Raw genomic sequence first — 22,631 nt, 5'->3', positions numbered from 1 at the left:
GCCAGGGGACCTTCAACATGTTCTCCGTGGTCAGCAATCATAAGATACTCAGATAACTTTTTGCCAAATATACATAATCACGCTAAACTAACAGCTTGGTTATATATTCCTAATGCAGGGTTTACTCTCGTCTGTTCAGTTTTACGTTACAAGACAAACAATTTAATGTGAAAAATAGATTTTGGATACAATTGGAATAGCATTGAAAGAGTTGGATCAAGGTGTCCAAGGAGCATAATGCCAAACACAAATGTGACAATGTGATCTCAATATGTCAGTGATCTCAAGTAAGATAACAGGCAGCAACAGATCCAAGTTTGTCAAACTCTGGGTCCCCAACAGGGTCAGGCCCTGGAGGCAAAGGGCCCCGGGGCCAGAAAGTGGAGCTTGGGTTTTGCTCCAAATGCACTTTTAATGGGCAATAATAAAAAATGAAATAATAAAAAATTGTAACAAGCCTGATATATTAATGAGAGTCAAAACATCCTGTGAAGGTTATATAGAAGATGAAAGTATCGGAGGATGGAGGATGGAGGGGGGCGGTGAGCCCCAGCGCCACCTGGCCGTCAGACCGAGGTGGAGATCCGGCGGTTCGGATCCAAAACGGTCACAAACACCCCCGGCTTTCCCCGAAGGTTGATCCGGACCCGGTTACATCTGGATCCGTCGGCCCGGTCCGAGCACCGCGACCGGAATCAGCTGTGACGGCCGGATCACATGAGCCGCCTTCATGTGACGGTCATGTGATTTCACGGATAAAAGCTGCAGGGCCGACTCATGTCCGCACACAATGCTGTTTAGTCTGAAGTCCACAGCTGCAGCAGAACAACGATCTGCAGGTAGGAGGAGGATTGTGTTGTGTTGTGTTGTTGTTGTTGTTATTGTTATTGTTATTGTTATTATTGTCAGACCCATTTGTTTACTCGGTTAGCTCTCGGCTAACTCTGCTACAGTTTTTCCAAATGAAGTTTAAAATTGTTGTTTTTGTTTACATCGTTGAGCTCGATAACAAAAAGCAGCTCAGTATTTATCGGTGCAGTTATTTGTTTTAGTGGTTTTCTGACGGACTGACCTTTTGGGGTTTTTTGTTTTTATTTATTTTATTTTTTAGCTAGTCGGTCAAAGGTGGAGCTAATCTGAGCTAACGAGGACAACAATCACTGAACTCTGTAATTTAATATCGAAGATAATGATTTCTATGTGCAACATAATAGTGTTATGTATGCCTGCTCAAGGAAAGGAAAGGAAAGTGAAAGCAGAGCCAGCTCTTCAGTCCTGATTTCTTCAGACTGAAGAGGCTGGCTGAGATTTTCAGGCTGGCTCACAGACAGCTGGGATAAACTAAAGACCTCTGTTACATGATAACCAAAAGGACAGACTGACAGACTGACAGACTACCACATGCTTCACTCACCTTCCCTCCAGCAGGCCCTCTGCCCTGTGACAAGGAAGAGGGAAGTACATTTTATCTGTTGAGCAACTTGGACAAGTCCATACAGAACCATTGGTGATTAAGTGGACTGAAACTGAAGGTTTCCACTCAGTGTTGCATCTGAGCGAAACAAACAAAGGCTGAAGTCCAGTCTTCAACACCCAGCGTGAAGATCATTGCTTATTTTCTGCTCACAAACTAGAAGTTCAGAGACGTTTCTCTGTGTCGGGGTTGTGACTCATTCTTGCTGACTTGATCGGAAACCTCCCACACAGAGGAACTCACTGAATTCCCTTGACCTTACTTTTTTGATGGCATTTAACAGTCTTTGAGTCTTAAAATTGGGGGTTTTGTTTGTTTGTTTCAGAGGAAAGCTAAACCTCACTGCCCCCCCCCCCCCACGATGATTCAGCAACTTATTCTCGTCAGTGTGTCTTGGTGTGACGGCTGTGTTCAGAACAAAACCAGGACAGCAGATGTGTCGCTTCTCCTCATTTTTCAGCTTTTGAGGAAGTGCACTTTCAATACCCACTTACTAAAGTAAGTGGTGTTTGGGGGACAGTGGAGCTTAATTTCAAGGTGGTTAAGGTGTTGTGACTGCAGTGAGCAGATTTATACTTCCTTTTTTTATGGTCCTACTTCCCCAAGTGTACTTTTTTTTTTTTTTTTTTTTTTTGAGGGGGGGGGGGTGTGGTTCAAATATTTCACTGTCTGCAGTCATTTGTGATGAAACCAGTTTCACTGGTTCATGCCACTCAAACAGATGTTTTCTTGTAACAAAAAAGACTCGCCCAGACAGCTGTGCGGGTATTAACAGGTCACTAAGAAGATTGCTGCTGTGCCTGGGGGGGGGTCTATGCACTAGTCACAGTTCCTTAATAAGCCCAGATATCAAATATGGATTAAAATTTTGTTTTTGGCTTGCTGTTGGCATTGTGTGGCTTTCAAGTTGGATCTCTTTTCTGTATTGTCTCTGTAACAAAGCACACTGTCTGCACTGGTATGGATTTTTCTGGACTTTGAGTATCCTGTTTATCCTTCTCATGTTCAATTGTCAAGGCTCTGGTATAATGTCTAATGGAACTGATCTCAACTCTAAGCACTGCCTCACATCTCTGATATGGATATAAGCTCAATATTATCTTGTGATGCTCATATTTTTGTTTATTTATTTTTTTTATACAGTGGCAGCTGGATTCTAGTTTAGTCAAGACACATTGACTGTTTTGGAGGGAGGAAATGCGTATCGAAAGTCAGTTGACAGTCATGCATACATGCATGTGCTGAAGCAGTCTTTTTAACCACTAGAAAGTACTCTTGACAAGCTTGAGTGACGATAAGGGTTGGGGTTTTTTTTTTCTCTCCGCTCTGCTTATGCATGAGCCACTTGTAGATGCAACCACAGTGACACTGTCTAGTCACCTGTGAAGTAAACTTTCAGGAGAGTTTGTGAGGAATAACTTTTGGATGTATGACATTTATTTATGCTTGTATCGGCTACAAATGAGACTGTTTGTTTGTCTTCACAATATTAATTTCTCAATTCCCTGCTTAATTTTGTCTCTATCAGACAAAATGTGGCATGCAGCCTTCCTGTTATTGGCTGCCAGCTTGTCGCAAAGCCTGGCCAGACCCCAACTACATGCCCTCTCCGATGAAATGGTGAACTACATCAATAAGATTAACACTACATGGCAAGTGAGTTGTGTGTTTGTTTGTTTTTTTTTTTTTTCTCTTGCTGCAGACTTCTTTCAGTGGGTGTACACAGATTAAATCTGCCTTATCTCTTGCAGGCCGGTCACAATTTTCATAATGTTGACTACAGTTATGTCCAGAGTCTCTGTGGTACAATGCTGAAGGGACCTAAACTGCCAGTCATGTAAGTTTTGTGCGTATACAACTGTTGTGTACTGTCCCTGGGTGTGAAACTGATTGTCTCCAGTTAAGTACTCATTTGACCCATATCAGCGTGATTGAGTATTTGCTGAGTTCAGCACAGCCCCCAATATGTGCACCTGGTATAATTATCTCTACATAGAGATGTAGGGGTTACAGTGTCACTGGGCAAGACTCTGCATAGTTACCTTTGTATTTTTACTATAAAAGCACACTGGAATACTTGACTATGGACAATGTTGTTTTTCTGTGCAGGGTTCAGTATGCTGCAGGCATGGAGCTGCCTAAAGAATTTGACTCCAGAGAGCAGTGGCCCAACTGTCCCACTCTGAGAGAGATCAGAGACCAGGGCTCCTGTGGATCCTGCTGGGTGAGAAATGGGGAAGGAGGTCATTTCATCAATCTAAGATGGATAGCTTTTTTTTTTTTTTTTTTTTTTTTTTTTTAATATATATTTAAACCATGTCTTGGCTCTTCTCAGGCGTTTGGAGCTGCAGAGGCCATCTCCGACCGTGTGTGTATTCACAGCAATGCCAAGATCAGTGTGGAGATCTCCTCCGAGGACCTGCTGACCTGCTGTGACGCCTGTGGCATGGGGTAAGGACCAGAAGATGTGAACAGCTGACTTCATTAAGTGACTTGGATATCAATCACTGTGAAATTCAGTCTTGTCCATTGATTCACTACAGCAGGAGTTTATCTGTTATTGGTGCAGCTGTAAGAACTTTGGCTTCATGCTTTTTGATATTTCTGTCTTAGATGTAATGGTGGCTACCCTTCATCTGCCTGGGACTTTTGGACCAAAGAGGGACTGGTCTCTGGAGGTCTCTACGGCTCCCATATTGGTGAGTTTTGTGCCTGTGAGATTTCTACAGTGGTGTATGTGTGGTATTTACAACTCTGACTCCTTCATGTAAAAGGCTGCCGTCCCTACACCATTCCCCCCTGTGAGCACCATGTGAATGGTAGCAGACCTCCCTGCACTGGAGAGGGTGGCGACACGCCTGATTGCACCTACAAGTGTGAACCTGGATACGCACCCGGCTACAAAGAGGACAAGCATTATGGTAAAAGGCAGACACATTTTGATCGCTACATTTACCAGCCTAAATGTTAATGTTTGAATTGTAATTAATTCCTTCAGGAAACATATTCTTCACATAACTGTCAGTAATGTAAAGGCTATTTATTTACCCTTACTTGCAAATGCATAACATTTATTACTTTTCTAATACAAATACACTTTTTTTTTTTCCCCCTTCCTTGGGATGGCAAAAAAAAGGTGGAATAGGATCTTGACTCTAAGTTTGTTGCAGGTAAAACATCGTACAGTGTGGAGGCCGATGTGCAGCAGATCCAATATGAGATTTTTAAGAATGGCCCAGTAGAGGGAGCCTTCACTGTCTATGAGGACTTTTTGCTGTACAAGTCTGGTAAGAAATCATGTTTCTGAGAATACACTGACTGCAGGTTTTCATAAGTGATCATATTCAGTTTTTTTGTTTTTTTTTTTTTTTTTTCTCTCTCTCTCCTGACTTTCTCACATCATAACCCAATCTTTTGCTGACCTTCACTTAAAATGGGTTTATTTATTTTTATCACCTTATGTCCAGGTGTCTATCAGCATGTCTCTGGGTCTGCTGTGGGTGGCCATGCCATCAAGGTCCTTGGTTGGGGGGAGGAAAATGGGGTTCCCTACTGGCTCTGTGCTAACTCCTGGAACACTGACTGGGGTGACAATGGTGAGCAGAGACACTACATACAATTATACAATGATTGTCAGTCAGCCTTCATACTTGCATGTTCACAGAAGGAAAAAAATTGTACTGTCTCTCTGTGGTTTTTTTTCAGGATTCTTTAAAATCCTGCGTGGATCTGATCACTGTGATATTGAGTCTGAGATTGTGGCTGGCATCCCCAAGTAAAACCTAAGGTAAGGCAGCGAAAAGCATAATGGAAATGAGTTATTACGAACAAACCTGTGGGTTACAAACTGGGATGCATGGACTTATTTGGACAGTATTTGTGTTCTAAATCCCATTATTCTCCACTTCAAGCTTGAGAGCATCTTGTCTTTTTAAATCTTCAAATGTTAGTAAGGATGATAACTGAGTGTGCCTTACTGATTCTGTTTGACCTGCAGGTTTCAAAGCAGCAGTGGCTAAAATATAATCACTAGAGGGGGACACACTTCTGCTTTTTAGTAGTTTCTTCAAAGTCCAGTGATCAGCCTGCACTCATGGCATCTGATTCCCTTCAACAACATATTGAGAAAACTCAAGAGCAATCTTCAGCTGTTGTAGATGAATTAACCATTTATGTATGCTAACTATGTGCCTACACACATTTCCATTGTTTAACTGAAGGTGTTTTTCCTTAGCTGTTGTAACGTCTCAAAGCAAGGTCAATCAAAAAGCTGTGAGAAATGCATTTAATGTGATTTAAAGCATCAGACTTTTCTCACCTAATTTTGAATAATCACATTTCCTGTTGTTAGTGACACCGCTCCATGACGTAACTATGTACCATTTGCAAATGGTGCCTGTTAGTGGTTTTTAAACTTGCATGTCAAATATAAATTAATTTTTTTTTATGGTTTTTAAATGATGGGTTATCTGCCAGTACTGGTGAAAAATGGTACGTTATTATTGTTATTGTCATGCTTTGAAATAAAATTATTTGTTGGTTCACAGTGTCTATGTCTGTATCTATATATTATCAAATAGGTATGAAGCTTCTGGCAGAATCAATGTGTGCTTTGTACGATCTGAAACTACTGAGAGTAAAAGATAGACAGTTATGGCTACAGCTGAGACTTTAATCCAATCTGGATATAAAAAAAAAGCAACTTCAGATAAGTGGTATGCATTTGTGGCTAAAATTAAAAAGTAGTCAAGACAAGATGTTTTGACCTTAGTGGGAGAGGAGCGTTAAAAGTAAAGCGGCAGAATAAGGCAGCAGGCTTAAAGTCAGCAAAGCACCGAGCACTTCCGCCTTGTCAGCAGAAGGCCACGCCCCCTTCTCAGATAGGCTCTTTTTGTTTTGTGTACCGGCGTCCGCCAAAGGGACGACCAGGACCGCGGTAAATAAAACAGAGTAATCAAGTAAAATGTTAAACGAAGCTTCTTTTACGAGGGCATGTGATGATTGTTCAGAGACGTGATTTGGTGTGGGTTTTTTTTTTTTTTTTTTTGGGGGGGGGGTTGTCTCAGTGGCTGAACTCCACAGACATCCGGGAGACTCTGGCTTCGTAAACAAACACACCCCCTCGTTAGTTTTTACACACTGAGGGGAGCTAACCGCCTCACACAGAGAGCCAGCGATGGAGGGGGGAGGCAGGGTGTCATGGATGAAATACGGGCCCGTCGTGTCCCTGCTCATGGTTCTGTTGGCCGTCTGGTTCCGCTCAGACCATGACGGGGTCCTGGACGACCGGCTGGACACGGTCCTGTCCTCCCTGCTCCGGGCTGAGCGGAAGGTCGGACTGAACAGCGCCGCCCGACCGAGAGTGGCCGTTGGTGAGTGGACCGAGCTAACGTTAGCTAGCCCGACCCGAGCACCGGGGCTTTGGGAGACTTTGGTCTGTGTCATTGTTTAGAAAACAAAAACGTAAATAAAAACAACTGGAGTTATCTTATCCGTCGCTTTGATTAAAAACAGCCTTCTAACCTCCGTGTTGTTGTTGGCTAGCTTTACGTTCATGTTTTAACGCCGATCTAAAATGCATGAGGAGTTTGATGAAGTGCAGGGAAAGCTTTAGTTCATGTGAGCGGACGTGGACTTCAAACTGGATTGTCTTTTTAATTCTTGTGGAAAATGGAGGAGAAGAAGAGGGTGAGCATGATTTATCTGCTCTGTCACCACACCTGCCTTTAGTCCGAGCAGCTGGGACCAGAAAGCTCTGATTAAAAAAATCACACTGACTCAGCATGTTGGATATCCGGAGAGAATAAAAATGAGTGAAATGAGCCACAGTAAATAATTCATGTCAGCGTTTTCAGGGCCTTGTTATGGCTTTCTTCTGTTAACCATTAAATAAAGCAGCTAATTAAGTCACCTGAACACAACAATCTGTTTGAGCGAGTCTTCAGTGACTTCATGCAGAAATATTGTCCTTTGAACCTTGATTAAACACACAGCATAAGTGATGATAATATTGGTCCAATTTTTAACCCTAACCCCAGCTCCAGGCCCAACCACACAATCAGATTTATCACATTGTTATTATCCACAATTAAACCACACGTCAGCTAGGACTATTATTATACCAAATATTGCCACACATCACACATTGCCAAGTATCGGCCTGTTGAAGCACCAACACAATGGACCACTAGTGATAATCACATGATAAGGTCTTTAGCAGGTCGGGTTATCAGGGGTCACTGTACACAAAGGTCTGTATTCACACTTGACAGAAATGTTTGTAGCTGACAACTATGTGTTAGGAAATGATTCACAATCCTCTTTCTGCCCCCCTCTACCATGAGACCTCCTCCTCCATGTAGACCCAAGGTGTTTGGTTGCACACACTTAGCTCTTTTTGTGTCCCGTTCTCTTCATCCACAGGTTTTGGTGGTTGTGTTGACCTGATAGTGGACGGGATATCGTTGCTTAATAAGATTGGCCTCCCTCCCACAGACCAGCCGCTGCATCATGACTACATAGAAAATGCTGAACAGTTGGCACAGAGCTTTGCCTACTTCTTTGCACCGGGAGCTGCAGCAGAGTAAGTGGTGTGTGAGAGAGAATGTATTTGTGAGAAATATTTGTGGACACATTCATGTATTTCCTCCTGAAGGCACAGGAGAAGCTAGTACTGGACTTGACTGACAGGTTTTCTTGCAAATATTTGAATACTTTAAACCTCGCTGTGCTCGGACTGATCCAGAGCTTATTTGCAAGTTGTGTCTGCAAGTGTGCATGTGATTTCACAACAAAGTGCAGATCAGTTTTGAAGATTTAACACCAGTAAAGACCAAATTTAAACCATTTCCTCGTTGCACCCCTCAAGCTACTGTGCTCCTCTCTCACATGCTTTTTCGGAAGCACATTCACATTCCACCATGAATTTGTGTCAGATAAACAATTTAATGTCAGCTGGTCAAGAAAAAACATTTTTACTATTGTTAGTTTGCTGACATTTTTCATTTAGTTGCATCCGTTCTTAGCTCAGCAGTATTTTTGAAGCTGAACTCATTTTTCCCTGACTTTTCTGTTTTCAATTACTGCTCCTGGCGCCTGTGTGTCCTTGCTCACTTGCTGGAACTAACACCTAAAGGCAACAGCTTACAAAATCAACATGGATAGAAAGAGCAAGGCCATATGTGTGAGACACTTCAGAAGAATGAACAGAACAAATTTCTTTTTTGGCATTTAAAGATATTTATCTCCTCTCTTGTTGTCTTGTGGAGCTTTGTAGTATGAATACTTGATGTCCAGCAGGTAATGTCCAACACTGTGAGAAGTCTGCCGGAGACTATTTTTGAAGAGCCTCTAGCAAAAAAGAGAAACTTGTGATATGTCTAAGAAAAAGAGGAGAAGATATGATATTTTGTAAAATGCAGACTTTGTATAAATCTTTGCTTTGCTCAGTTTCACTTCTGTTTCTTGGCTTTTCATGACCAAGAGAGGCACAGGATACCTCTGTTTGAGAAAACCAGGCTTAACTGTTCAAATCACATATACATTCCAAGATCCGTCTCTTATAGGCTGCGCATTGATTGCTTTTATTGGCTTCTTTTCAATTTTTTATTTTCTACACAATAACTGCAGAAATACAAGACCTTAAAAGCAGAAATATTTGTCACCAAGCTCAGACATGTCCGCATGTTCAGCTTTCAGTGGAGCTCCATGTCTAAAAGTCTTGTAACCATTGGCTATTCTGTTGCAGCAGCAGTGGCACACTTGATTGTTATGCTTTCTAAAATAAAGAAGAGAGAAAGAAATGTTCTTTCTTTCAGTTCCTGATGTTTCTGGTTCAATAGTGTTTAATTGTTTTTATAACTTCTTTGTGTTGCAGACGTTTTATGTTGAATGACACTCTGTTTAGTGAGCTGGTGGAGGTTTCCCGTGACCTCCCTGGGAACAGGTGGGCAGTGGGCGGTAATGCCCCAGTGATGGCTGGTCGCATGGCAAATGAGGGATGTGATGTGTTGCTAGGCGGAAGCTTCACTCCTGACTTTGCTGACGTCCTGTCCCAGCACATCACAGGTACACACAAAAACCCATTATTCCTTTTCACTATATATAAGGAGGTAGGGCCCCTCATAGTTAATTTTCAGTATCTCTAAATTCCCCTCTGTGGAACCTTCTCTTTATTACTTTTTCCATTTACTCTGCCCTTTCTACTCTGTCCTCTGTCTCTTACTCTTGTCATCTCTCTGTCTACCCTACCTCACCTACTCCTGTCTTTGCAGTGGGAGGTAACATGGTTGAAGAGCCAGACATTCATCTGATCCTTGAATATCCATCTGGGGCTAGCTGGGGGCACTATACCTCAAGAAGAGCCAACAGGTATGTTGAGATTTTCGTGGCAGTTTGGAAGACCTTGAGAAATCAAAGAAGCTAAACTGTGTATATCAGTCCTCAGTGTGCATACACATGTATAAAATTGAGGCTCTAAAATATATGAAACTGACTGTGTTTACCTCTCTGTAGATATATCATTCACAGTGACGAACATAACCCCTACCTGGCCTCCATGGAGGAATTTGCTGAGAAACTGGAGGACTTTAAACCAGATCTGTTGGTTGTGGGAGGGCTGCAAATGATGGATAACTTCCCCTTCCAGTCAGGTAAGATCAAACAGGTGACAACCTGCTTTTGTGGGTAATGTGTCACACCAATGTTTGTGTAGCATTCATAGTTTTCGGGTAATCCTGCATGAGTTTACTGAGAGGACTGAGGTTACAAGTTGGTGTTCAAAAACCTTTGGCACAATTTGTGATTTCCTTAAAGGGGCCTGTCTATTCTGACTTGCACATAAAGTTAGGATTTTTTGTAAATCGTGTTTTATGCATGTAGCAGAGAGGTTTAGCATGATTCACTGAAGAACTGTCTCAGAAGTGTTATATCTGCATTGATAATTTGCCCATGATTGGTTCATGGGCAAATTGGTTCAGCCCTCATGATGGCTCTCTTAAAAAAGGGAACAAAGAATACATTGACAGGCAGGCCATAACTAACTTCCCACTCTGCTCTAAGCTGTTTGCAAATTAGTGGTAACTTGTTTGATCTGGAAGTTGTCTTTTTGATAATCCACTATTATTCCTACTTATCTGCTTTCTCCATTCTTCTATTTGACTACCTTCGCTGTTCGTTGGCATTCTTCCCTCTTGGATATTTTAACTGCCCTTGCCTGTTTTTCATGTCTCTCCTTTGTGTATTCCCTTCAACTTTCCAGGAGAGAGGGAAGCTCTCCTCTCCCGTCTGGCAGACCTGCTGTCCTCCTCGTCTCCTCAGATTGGCGTCCATTTTGAGATGGCCAGTTTTGTCGAAGAAAGTATAATGGAAGACCTGCTTCATTATGTCATTCCACAGGTATGTATGGCTATAAAATAAGAACTCATTACAGTAATTAACACATATTCTCAAACAATTACTAAACAAAGATGGAGAACTAAGTTGCACAACAGGAAGTCTGAAACTAGATTTGTGTAGTTAAATTTGTTGAATGCATTTTTATATAAAACAGTCGTGACCCAACAAAACTATGTTTGCCCTTCTGTATGAGCATGTTATACATTCCGTAATTCATATTTGTAGGTGTTGTCTTGCTGAATGACACATTGCTAATGGTATCCCCTTTTCCACATGGGCTGAACAGAAGTGAAAAACAAAGCTATTTAAAGTGAACAAATATGTTTTATCACAATCATGTCCCTTATCCATCAGATCTGAGTTACATTAAATATTTTTTAGAATATAGTGAACATGCCACAATGAAGGAATACCCATAGCAACAGCATGGCCTGTACATCAGTGTGTTTTGTCCTGAGTTAATACATTCTGTTGGTGCTTGCTGCAGGCAGACTCGTTGGGGATGAATGAACAAGAGCTTCCAAACCTGCTCAGCCTACTGAAAGGCTCAAACATCACAGTTTTGTCGGACCCAAATCCTCGTGTGGCTACTGTCCTCGACCAAATGAGGGAGGTCTATCGCATCCTGAACCAGCGCTACAAGGATGCAAATCAGGCCAGCCTGGAAAGTGACACAAACAATCCTAAAGAAGAGGGTAAGCCACTGACTCGCCTCCACGTCCACACACTAGCCTTTCAGGCCATGATCGTGACTCGTGGCTCTCAGTGGAAGAACACCATGTCAGCCACAGCCAAGGCCTCTCTCACAGCTAACCGCCATGTTTGCGGTTCTAATGATATTGACCTCAGCAAGGCAAGGCTCATCATGGATGACTCATTCGCCGTAAGCCGGCAGGAGGGCAGCCAACGAATTCCTTTGCAGGAGACCAGGCCGGTGAGCTGTTGGGATGAGGTGGATTATGAGATCTGTGTGGCACCTGTGCTGGTGTGCACTGAGGTTTACCAGACTGCAGGCGGAGGGGACAACATCTCAGCTGCTGGTCTTGTGCTGCAAATTTAGACAAGGACGCTAAATGTTTTGTGTGTTATGTTAACTATATGTTGGCAACGAGGTGACTCAGAAAACTTGATCTCAGTGTGATGGTAAAATAGCTGTTGTGTCAAACATGCTCAATGCTACTGCACTTACAGCTCATGGCCCAGATGGACTATGAGAAAATCTGATTGTTATCACTATTAGAAGTCAGATGATGGGGTACAGTTTTTAATCAGGACAAACCAAAATATTTTAAACATGGGGGCTCATTGATCTGTGAAAGGGATCAAAACTCAAATTGAAGGTCTTCTTAACCAGACCTTCTCCAATGATTGCTTTCTTTCTCTGTACCCTCCCCCCTTTTTTTGTTATGTGTGAGTGTGTGTTGTGACTGATTAAATACATATAATCATATGTACATATGTTTCTACTGGCTTTGCCTGTTCACAAGCCCTCAGGTATCCAGTTAATTAAATTTTTAGAACCATTGTGTGTAAGATTTTGGGCACTTTCCTTCTTTTGTCTGTGCCCATCATCTTTGCAAAATCATCATAGGGAGTCATGCTGAGGCACTTGTGGCTTGGTATTTAGTATGGAAGCACCATAGGTTTGCTGTTCAGTCTTCGGTGGTTTTTGCTAAGATAAACTGTCTCTGTATCATTTAATCCTGTGTCTATGCAGCAGATTTTCCAAAGTTGTGTAATGCTGAAATAGCTGAATCTTGTTTATTAGCCTTTTTTTCACACACTTAATATCTACAACTCAGACAACTGCAAAATGTCTTTCCCTGAGGCCTGAAGGAAGTTAACTTGACAGTTTTAAATGTTGCATCACCTATCATAATGAGAAGACTCTGTCCTCCCACTTCCCTCTGCCTCTCATTCTCGAGGGCAAAGAAATTTTGCCTGTAGAAAAAGTCACCTCCAGTTGTTTCCCAATATATGTGAAAAAGGTTTTTTGAGTGAGCTTGATTTGTTCTACGATTGTCATTCCTCTCTCAGTTGCAGTGCATAATGTAAAACCTATGTAAGACCACTGTTGGTAGCTGCATATGATGTCAAAATTTCTTCTCTACCTCCATTTCCCCTCGTATTGTTGTCTCTCTCACGTTTCTTTGTTGTACTTTTAGATTGTGTGTTAGTTCATGGTTCTTTCAGGACCAAGTGGCCAGTGTGTACTGGCAGCGTTTGCAAGCCCATGGTCACATTTCTTCTGTGTTGTTGGGCACAATGGATCAGAATCTTATTGTTCATTTTAGATTTTTCCAGAAAAGTGGAGATAGAGACACGTTATTGTTATCTTGGCTTAATGCCACACTGCTTTACACTATGAAAGGAGAAAGGGATCACACTGATATTCGATTTTCCTTATTTAGTCTTCATCTAACTTGTAGCAGTTGTTAAAGCCCCCAGTCACGACATTCACCCAGTCTTGTTTCTCAGTTATAACCGTTTTAATTTCTTTTTCCTCAAATAAGAAATTAGGGCCCTGTCGTTAAATGACCATTGTTATTAAAATTCCATTAGCGCCTTCAGGATAGGAATCACTTTTTCATTTGAAGCTGGATTTAAATGGAAATTATGTATCCATCTATTATTTTTCTAACTTTGTACAAGTCAATCATTCCATCAGAGAACTGATCACATTTATCCATTCAGATGTGTCACAAATACATCTCAACCTGCAAGTGTGGGTATTTGTTCTATTGCATACACAAGTTGCTTTGTTTATTTATGTCTTAAAATGTGGGAAAGAGGGAAAATGCATGAGGTCAAGAAATGGTAAGAATGGTAAAGGAATCTTTTCTCTCTATCAGAATTGTACCACATTGATGCTGTTTGATTATGCCGAGGGTAAATGAGCCTTATTCTGTATTGGTGTTTTGTGAAAAGGGAAAGTTCAATACAGACATTTTTTTTATTACTGTAGTGTTTTATTTTATGATGTATTTGTCTGACAGTGATTATAAGATGAGTAAGCTGTCATTTTTTTGACTGTGAAATGAAATTGTAGCATCCACTCATGCTCATTCTGAGAACAGCTTGTTGGCCATCCTATCGCATACTTATCTAAGCTCTAGATGAAGTCATGTCACACACCTCTCTAAGCTGTGTTTACCTTTCATGCATGTTGACTATTTGATGCAGAATCGCCTGAGATAAAATGCTTCGTTAAGTAACCATTTCTTTGTTATGTTTTATACTTTGTGTCACTTAATGGTAAGTTTCATGCTCATGATCACTACAAAGTATGTTTTTAAGCGAATACTCTGATTAAGTTTACCTTGAATCCGACAGGTGCAAGCTGCTGAGCTTGCCCCAGTGGCTGCCCCATCATGGCCTCTTTGTCACAACATCAAAATTCATCAGATTGCTTCATTTCTGCTCTCCTGACATTCAGCAGCTTCAACTTCATTTTTAATTTGATGTCACTTCATGTAGGCAGTGTCCTTACTCGTCACTGTAATAGTTATTTTTCCATTGGCTGCACATAATGTATAATGAGGTCATCTTCATCTTATTTCTGAGTCCACCACTTTCTATCATCAGACATCAGACTTTATATGGAAGAGATTGTGCCTTGAAGCTTGAAGAGAGTAACAACCAAAACCTTTGAATACGTAAAGACCTAAAGAGTGTTGAGTGTCTTCATTTGTACAGTGCTTCTCTGCTATTAACTGAACTAATTAATAAGTAATAAGAATGTGACATCAGAAAGGGATTATAAATATAACCCACAGCCACGCTCACATCAGATGCTTGGTTTTCCCCTCTCCAGATATCCAGTTGAAAATGATCATTACATAAATCAAGCCGATGAACTGCTGCATACTTGTCAACTGCTGCAGAGCCTGTGCTATTTAAAGAACCAGCAGTAAGGGTTGGGACAGGAAACAGCTAGCTCTCGTTTTCAAATATACCTTTTTTCAATTTTCAAGAATCCTTTCCTTACAGTTTATCTCAGGCTCTTAGCTTATTGTTGTACTTACAAAAACCTGTTACAAAATTACAAAAACTAAATCTACATACCTGCACAAAGATAGTATGATTTTTTTTTGTTGTTGTTGTTTGTTTTTTGGCTTATTCCATCCAAGTGGAAACACTTGAGTTGTATACATTTATTAATGACACTATAACAGAACTACAAGCAGACATCTACACAATTACCAAAGAAGTGTCAAATGTCATCTACAAGTCAGGGTCAATGGTCAACTGGCTGATTAGGTCTTTATAACAGATGCAGTTCTTCTCATGGTCAGCATGTGCTGTCAGCATCTCATCCATCTCCACCTGAGTGAAGGGCTCCCCTGATTTAAAGACAACCATCATCAAAAATAGCACAGTGGTGAAGTAACCGGTTGTTCAGTGGAAGTAAGGGGGGATAAGACATAATCTACTTTTCTCCAAACAAGCTATTCTTATTTAAAACAGAAAGCTTCCTTTTTACCTTCCTGTGTCATGTATTTTGTCAGTTCTTCAGGATCTAGGTATCCTTTCTTTTCTTTGTCCAGAACCTGGAGACACAGTGAATGCTGATTTGATAATCTTCAGTCAATAGCATTTTGACGCTAGATCTACTCTGGGTCTTACTCCTTATAAACTACAGCAGTACTGGAGAATATGCAATTAACAGCAGCTGGTCTCACCTCAAAGGCCTGAAGCACAAGATCCTCAGGAATTGGAGGAAACCTAACACAAATACACAAACCATTTGTATTTGTGTAAACTGTATTCAAGGGTAAAAGTACTTGATCCCATGGAAACAGAAACAAAAAAGGGATCCTAATATGTTTTACTGCTTTTTAGTTGAAATATATTTATTAGTAGAGTTAGGCAACATGAAGCCAGAGCTGGAGTGCATACTGCACATATGAATCAACTGATCAGCTTTAATTACAAGATCAACTTGGTTGATGAAAAAAAATCTACACAACACATGTATTCTGTGAAATACTGCAGAGACTACATCATTATACTTCTCAAAAATAAAAACAATTGGAAACAAAATACAGTCTCATCACATACTATTATCTATATACAAAAAACAGCACAACTGTCTGACTACAGACAGAAGACTACATACTGAAGATATTAGAGTTGTCCTACTTGTGCTCCAGTAGAACTTCGGTCATAGCTGGGAGGAACTTGTCCAGGTGGATCCATCCAGTGTGGTCTTCTTCCACCTGGTTGATCAAAATAAGGCTTTAGGGTTTCGATTGTTGAACAAGGATGGTTGCTTGTAATGTCGATGATTCTAAAGCATACATCAAAGTAACAGTAAATGCAATTTTAATGTGACAATTTCATTATAATGTCAAGAGTCTCCTGCTGCTATAATGCAACACATGGAAAGACTCAGATAATTTATTTTGCTGGCTGTTTTCATTCAAAACATTACTGAAAATGAATTAATGCTGTTCTGACCTGAGCAATAAAGTCATGTAGGTCTTTCTGAGAGGGGAAGCAGCCCAGGGCATAGATGATGGTGCCAATTTCCCTTAAAACAAATGGGTAAAAATCCCTAAATCACAATGTTGACCCACATTGTTTAAACATAGAATGAGTCAGTAAAGACTGAAAACAACATGTGGCAGCACTGGTCTCCCTTTTTGGTCTATCTAGTTGTTCCAGAGGTTTCAGGCCACTGTCATCAGAAGGCTACTTTATCTGAAGTGTAAAAACCAGAGTATTCAAAAATATACCACATGACAGGACATCGACAACACACCTATCAAGTTCCGTCTCTATCATTTACTCTTTTTAAATCAAAGTGCATCCTTAGGAATGTTAGATTCTGTGGGTCAGGATCCAACACACGGGAAAAAGGGAACACATTGAGAAAAGACAGCTTCACAATACAAACTAAAAAGAGTCGAGCTAGATTATGCAACTAGGTATCTGGTAAAAATGTTGTAGGCTGGGTAGGTTGGTTAGGGTCTCCCTGGGGAAAGTCTTGGAGCATCGGCCTGCTCTGCCCCGGCTGCTGTGTGAGCTCACCTCACATCCACTGTGTTGTTAAACTCATAGTCAAACGCTTCAAAAGTTGCTCTGATCTTCTTTTGGACTTCTGTCAGCTCTGACAGGCAGAGACAGACAGCAGGGCAAACATTAGCATGTTAGCTTGTTAGCTCGCCAGTTACCTTCCAGCAAACAACTTTCAACAAAACAGTCGTAATTTGAAAGGAGTCAAACTAATAAATCGTAACTTTTACTGTCACTGTTTTGTTTGTCTGAAGATAATACTTAAAAAAAAAGCTCAGCTAACTTCAATGAACGCTGACTAACCTGCACTCTGCTTGCTCTCCGCCATGTTGGTCGCGTTGTCCCGTTGCCTAGCAACCGACTGCACACAGCTGATGTGGAAAACAGGACATCCGCCTCATCAGTCAGCATTCAGCCCTCCGTCTGTCACACAAACATCTTATTTTCCTATTTGGATCTTTTTATTTTTTATTTTTTATCTTTTTATTTTGCACTTCACGTCTGTTCGCACGGTTTTCGGTTTAAGTGGAGTTATTTCATTTCTTTTATTTCTTACTGATGCCATCGTTGTCGAAACACAGGAAAGAAAAGGCACCAGGTGTGCTTTCGTCAATAATTATCAAGGATTTCTGTCACATATTAAACATGAACGAATAAAATATGGATAAATGATTAACAAGCACTCAAGTTCCTTACATTCTTTATATAAGGGAAACACAGTCACAAATCTGATTTCATTCATTAATCCATATTTTATTTTCAGCTTCATGTTTTATAGTACTGAATCTTTGGCTTGTGTTTCTGCCTTTTAAACTTAATTGTGTGTGATTTCTGAATGAGAGGGCAAAGCAATATCAGCTTTATTATTTCAAGTGGTATAAAAGCACAAGTGGTTAAAAAGGTAAACAAAAAATTAAGGAAAATAGTAAATACTGTCACATTACAAACACATATCACTTTACTGGAGCCTTCCTGTCCTTAATTGTAAAGCTGAGAATTATATATAAGTGCATCAAAAGTAATTAAAGCTCGCAAATGCTGCATGATAAAAGATAGTTCTTTTCTTAAACTAAGTTTAAGGAGATTAAATTAATTTAATAAAAAAAAAATTCCAGCACACCTGAGCTGCCTGTGAATGAAACTGATTTAAATAAATCATAGTCCAGATGTATCTCTAGTGAACAACAGAGACATGCATATCCTAAACCTTGAATGGACCAGTCAGTACGTGCATGAAAAAACATTCTCCATACATAAAAAAGAAATATATCAAACAAGAAAAGTAAGCACATCTTAATACTGTCAAATTATATATGATGATATGATTAAATAAAAATTATTAAAAACCATAGATGAATGATGGTTTCCACTTTACTAATACGTTAATATTGCATTTTGAATTCATAACTTTCATCCCTTTATACAGATTGAGACATCTTTGCATTTCTTATGAAACCAAAAGAGTACTGGCTGTAGAAAGAATATCCCAGTACAGTAACGATACAAAACATGCATATTTCATCCACCATCTTCACTTTTACCAGTCCAGTGACAAGAATTTTAAAATCTCAGAATTCAGCTCCATTTGTGGAAAATTCAGACGTTCTCTCAGGTATTAGTGGCATTTTGACTAGACAATCAGTCTTTGACAGCCTGGGCCAGACAGACCAGTGTCTGTGCGTTCAAATCTCTGGTTGCCCCTGATGTACAGGGGCTTCCTGGTGATGCCCCTGATCTGCTGCTGGGACTTCAGCGAGTTGTTGTTCATTCTCTTCATCTCTTTCATTGACATGTTCCTCTGTCTTTACTTCGTGAGGCTGAATCTCTTCATGAGCTTCTCTTCTCTGCTCTGCTGCTCCGGCCTTCTCATCATCAGTGCTGGGATTTGACAGCTTCTCCTCCATCACCACCACGCCCTGCTCCTGATCAGGTCTATTGTTGGGCTGCTTTAATGTACAAAGTGTGATGTAACATAACTGCAGTCAACAACGGCTTAAGCTGTGAATAAAACTGGATTAAAAAACTACTTTTCTCTACGCGTCCAGTGGTAGTACAACAGAAAACGCATTTAACTAAATGTATATATATATTTTCTATTAATACAGTATGTAGTCCACTAGGTGGTGTACCTTGAGATGGAATAGTTTTATAAAAGCATTACTGCTAAAGTCAAGAATAAACTTTCACATATATCTCAGTCCTGTAGGTTTTATCTTTTGATTAAACTGAATTTTGTGTGGTTTCTACTTTACATGAAAAAACTTAACCACTGTTCAATTATAATCACACAATTTCCCTGAGTGAATGATTACACCAAGACAGACAACAATCCAACCTTAAAGGTGACCATTACATTAGGCCGGCCACCGTAGGTGTGTAAGTGTTCGACGTACCTGTGTGTGAAGCAATGAAGGAGAAAGTAACTCTGATGGGGCCAACAGGCCGTCCTGGTTTAGATCATGAGCCTGGAGTAAAGAATCTACCAATAACACAACCTGAACTCAGACAACACACACACATACATACATGCAGTTAGATGGGTTGGACTGCACAGATAAGACGGCAGTTTAAACACAACACACTCCCAGAGCACCCCTCCTCCTCCTCACCAACTCATTGGCCTGTGCTCCAGGTGCATGATGGGAACCATAGTCTGAGAGAAGCTTCATCATCTCCAAACCGTCCAACAACCCACTGCGATCGTAGTCATACACACCGAACAGGAAGAATACCTCTGACGCAAAACAAGAGAAGACAGACACATTTAGAAGCGAATACATCTGATTAGCTGCTGTGGAAGATTTATGGCAGAGAACAAACCCAGCTTCATGTTAACAGCTGTTGTATGTTTACCATCTGCAAAACAACTGAGAAAGCCAGCGTTGTCAAATATGACTTAAGTTCTATGTTGTATTTCGTAGATTGTGCAATTGGTGACAATGATCCAAGTATATAAGTCAGATCTTGTGCAGTTGTCACAGCAGCAGGTGGAGATATTCACCTTGCTCCCAGCTGCTGATTTCTGGTCCTCCTTGGCTGTCCTTCAATGTCGACTGAATGTAATTCTGTAGCAGCCTGTCGTGCACACAAAATAATAACAATGAGGAATAACGTTTATTCAACTCTCTAAGACTGACCACAAACCTGGAACATTTATAATTTAAATAGCCTGGACGGAATTTTTCTTTTGAATCTTCCTTTGACATCACATTTTGTTAATGTCTCACATGAAGGCTAAGTGGTAAATGAAGTGCAGTGATGATGCCATATGACTTATAACCACAAGAGGGCAGAATGACTTTCCACTTTTTCCTGTTAGCCCATGAATCAAAGTAGCAGGAGGAGGTGCCACCTCATCAAAATACTGTCCATTTATCAAATCTTATGTGAGGCAAATGAAAAGAAACACTTGGTCTGAAACCTGGTCTTCTTTTGAGTATTACGATAGTCCAATCTCATGCACGGACGCTGCACACAGGGCTGCTGTGCATTGTTTGTTGAGGGAGGTGCCAATCCCTTGGGTCGCAGTTCTATACAGCTATGAAACATTTGCCTGGTCACATATTCAACAAACCCTGTCAGACAGTGAACATCCATTGATCCTATCAGTCAGTGGAAATAAACTGTGTGGTACTCGGACAAAGTAGGTACAAATTTTTCTCCCAAACCACAACTCAACCCCCCCCCCGCCAACCACCATGGTCCAGTGCAGTAACAGAGATGTGAGAGAGACGCATGTCCCAGTCGTTATCAGAGATGTAATCTTATCAGCTCACGGTACAGTCCACATCATCAGCACAACACAGCAGTTAAAGTCCACATGGGAAAGACACAGCAGCCGCCAAGTCCACTAAAACAGACTGCAGATACGCGTTGTCTGTCTTACTCACCTGCGGTCCCCCTCTCCAGGGCCAAAGGGATTGGGTAATGTTTTGATGGGAGGGTGGGCATCTACTGTTTCATCTCTGTGCGATAAACAAAGAAAAACTGAAATAAAAAATATATAAGGACTCATTTTCTTTTTATGTAGTGTCACATATCTTGGGCCCTCTGATATTGCAGCCCTTGGGAACATGTTTATGGCGTGAATTCACTTCTTATGGCAAGAAAAAGGTATCAGTCATAACAAAAAAAAAAAAAAATATATATATATATATATACACATTTAAACACATACACCTGAAGATAAAAAATATTTGAGATAAGAGAATGAAGGTGGGTTTACCTGTCTGTTCCTGGTAGACCTGGTGCAGCCAGGCACAGGTGTAGAGGCAGGAGCAGGTACAGGACACATGGGACGAACTTGTCCAGGTGAAAACCCGTGAATGCACCTACAAGCACAGAGCTGTCAGCCTACATCACATCTGTGCTGGCCATGAATTCATGACCACAACAATACTGAAGACATAACTATCACAGCATTCAACACACGTTCTGTTAGGGTTGTGATAAAATGACTGTAAAACGTCCAAATGATAAATGCCAGTGATGTAGGAGTGGGTGGATGATGTGTACTGAGAATCTTCGCATGTTGTATCAGTAAATAATCACTTATACTGCTGGCTGTTTCAGATGGTCAGGCTAAACGTCAGACACACACACACACACACACACACACACACACACACACACACACACACACACTGCACAGTTCGGTCCATGAATGAAAAGCTCTGCAGTTCCTTACAGCTCACCATGTTTTATTCGTGTATTTAACCACTTCGGTGCAGACGTGATATTATCGTGTACCGACGCGAACACCGACAGCAGCTGAGCGCAGCGATGTTACAGCTCTGACGGACCGATCGGTTCCCGATCCGAGTTCGACCAAAAACAAATGAAGGGCCGAGCCCACAGACGGGCCAGCATTCAGCGGTTTAGCCTACCTGTCATCATGGCGGATGTGTCCGGTGAACAGGTTTCTCCTCTGTCCCGCACCGCCCCGATCGGTCCTGCAGGTCTGCACTGCGCAAGGGCGGCTGCAGCCTCCTCCTCCCCCCTCAGCCCCCCCCACCCTCCCCCTCCGCTGCCACGGAGACCGGAGCGTGTTTTGGTGAATGACGGGGTCCACGTGGAACGGCGGCGGCGTCACTGAGTCTGCGCAGAAGAGCTCCTCTCCGAGCTGCTCTGCCCGGCGTTTCCGCCACGTCCGCACCGCCGGTCCGATCCCAGACAGCCGGGAGGAGCCGGCAGAATCAACCAGGTGATCGGTCCGGGCCTTGTTGTTGTTGTTGTTTGTTTGTTTGTGTGTTGTGTGTTTGTGTGTTGTTCCTCCTCGTGTCACCCAACCTGGACCCCTGGTCCGGCTCAGGTTGACTAAACACTCGACCATGTTCACTCCATCCATCAAGTCATAAATCAGTTGGTTTGTCAGTTTGAGTCCATGTGTTCATGCCTTCAAATGCAAAATGTCCAAAAAAAAAAAAAAAAAGAGTTCTTTGGAAACCTTCAGGATAAAAACTGTTGGAAGTGAATAAGCTCCAGCTAAAATTACTCTTCATCACTGTAGCTTACCACGAGGAGACTTTCTGATGATAGCTGGAAATAAAAACCAAACCCCTCTAGGTTTCTAATTTTAATAAAAAACAAAACTTTTCAGTCAGACAGACCTCATCATGAACTAGGTTTTTAAGAAGTAGTGTTACACTTACACTTCATACAGCACTGAATGATATCAAAGAAGAAAGGACTCCAAATCACTGGTTGATAAAAGTGTAAAATAACATGAAGAAGGCTGAATGGG

General features: G+C 41.3%; 4 protein-coding genes across 5 annotated transcripts; 2 read left to right on the top strand and 2 right to left on the bottom strand.

The window, feature by feature from the left end:
* Window positions 1-690: 690 nt before the first annotated feature.
* On the top strand, window positions 691-6,023 carry ctsba (cathepsin Ba). Its single transcript, XM_029497828.1, has 11 exons — window positions 691-839; window positions 3,003-3,130; window positions 3,226-3,311; window positions 3,584-3,698; window positions 3,810-3,925; window positions 4,088-4,173; window positions 4,249-4,395; window positions 4,645-4,761; window positions 4,942-5,070; window positions 5,180-5,261; window positions 5,472-6,023. Exons 1-10 carry the CDS (start codon window positions 791-793, stop codon window positions 5,251-5,253), a joined length of 1,047 nt encoding a protein of 348 aa, XP_029353688.1. The 5' UTR covers window positions 691-790; the 3' UTR covers window positions 5,254-5,261; window positions 5,472-6,023.
* Window positions 6,024-6,619: 596 nt separating this feature from the next.
* adpgk2 (ADP-dependent glucokinase 2) lies at window positions 6,620-12,861 on the top strand. Its single transcript, XM_029497826.1, has 7 exons — window positions 6,620-6,846; window positions 7,898-8,057; window positions 9,351-9,541; window positions 9,748-9,844; window positions 9,989-10,125; window positions 10,734-10,870; window positions 11,358-12,861. Exons 1-7 carry the CDS (start codon window positions 6,651-6,653, stop codon window positions 11,928-11,930), a joined length of 1,491 nt encoding a protein of 496 aa, XP_029353686.1. The 5' UTR covers window positions 6,620-6,650; the 3' UTR covers window positions 11,931-12,861.
* A 2,158-nt stretch (window positions 12,862-15,019) lies between these two features.
* On the bottom strand, window positions 15,020-17,216 carry drc8 (dynein regulatory complex subunit 8). The gene is made up of 7 exons (XM_029498886.1): window positions 17,192-17,216; window positions 16,904-16,982; window positions 16,331-16,403; window positions 16,013-16,089; window positions 15,553-15,595; window positions 15,354-15,420; window positions 15,020-15,213 (listed from the first exon to the last, which is right to left on the bottom strand). Exons 1-7 carry the CDS (start codon window positions 17,214-17,216, stop codon window positions 15,095-15,097), a joined length of 483 nt encoding a protein of 160 aa, XP_029354746.1. The 3' UTR covers window positions 15,020-15,094.
* A 510-nt stretch (window positions 17,217-17,726) lies between these two features.
* Window positions 17,727-21,872, bottom strand: cgref1 (cell growth regulator with EF-hand domain 1). 2 transcript variants are annotated; one of them, XM_029498713.1, is made up of 7 exons: window positions 21,775-21,872; window positions 21,114-21,219; window positions 20,779-20,853; window positions 19,890-19,963; window positions 19,498-19,622; window positions 19,282-19,383; window positions 17,727-18,834 (listed from the first exon to the last, which is right to left on the bottom strand). In XM_029498713.1, the coding sequence occupies exons 1-7, from the start codon at window positions 21,782-21,784 to the stop codon at window positions 18,571-18,573; spliced, it is 756 nt and encodes a 251-aa protein (XP_029354573.1). In that variant the 5' UTR covers window positions 21,785-21,872; the 3' UTR covers window positions 17,727-18,570. The 2 variants fall into 2 exon arrangements, with proteins under 2 accessions (XP_029354573.1, XP_029354574.1); XM_029498714.1 differs by having other exon boundaries at window positions 17,727-18,831.
* Window positions 21,873-22,631: the final 759 nt, after the last annotated feature.

The sequence above is a fragment of the Echeneis naucrates genome, chromosome 3, assembly GCF_900963305.1.
Source record: "Echeneis naucrates chromosome 3, fEcheNa1.1, whole genome shotgun sequence".
In the NCBI taxonomy this organism is placed as follows: domain Eukaryota; kingdom Metazoa; phylum Chordata; class Actinopteri; order Carangiformes; family Echeneidae; genus Echeneis; species Echeneis naucrates.
This window is presented reverse-complemented; position numbering and strand designations above follow the sequence as displayed.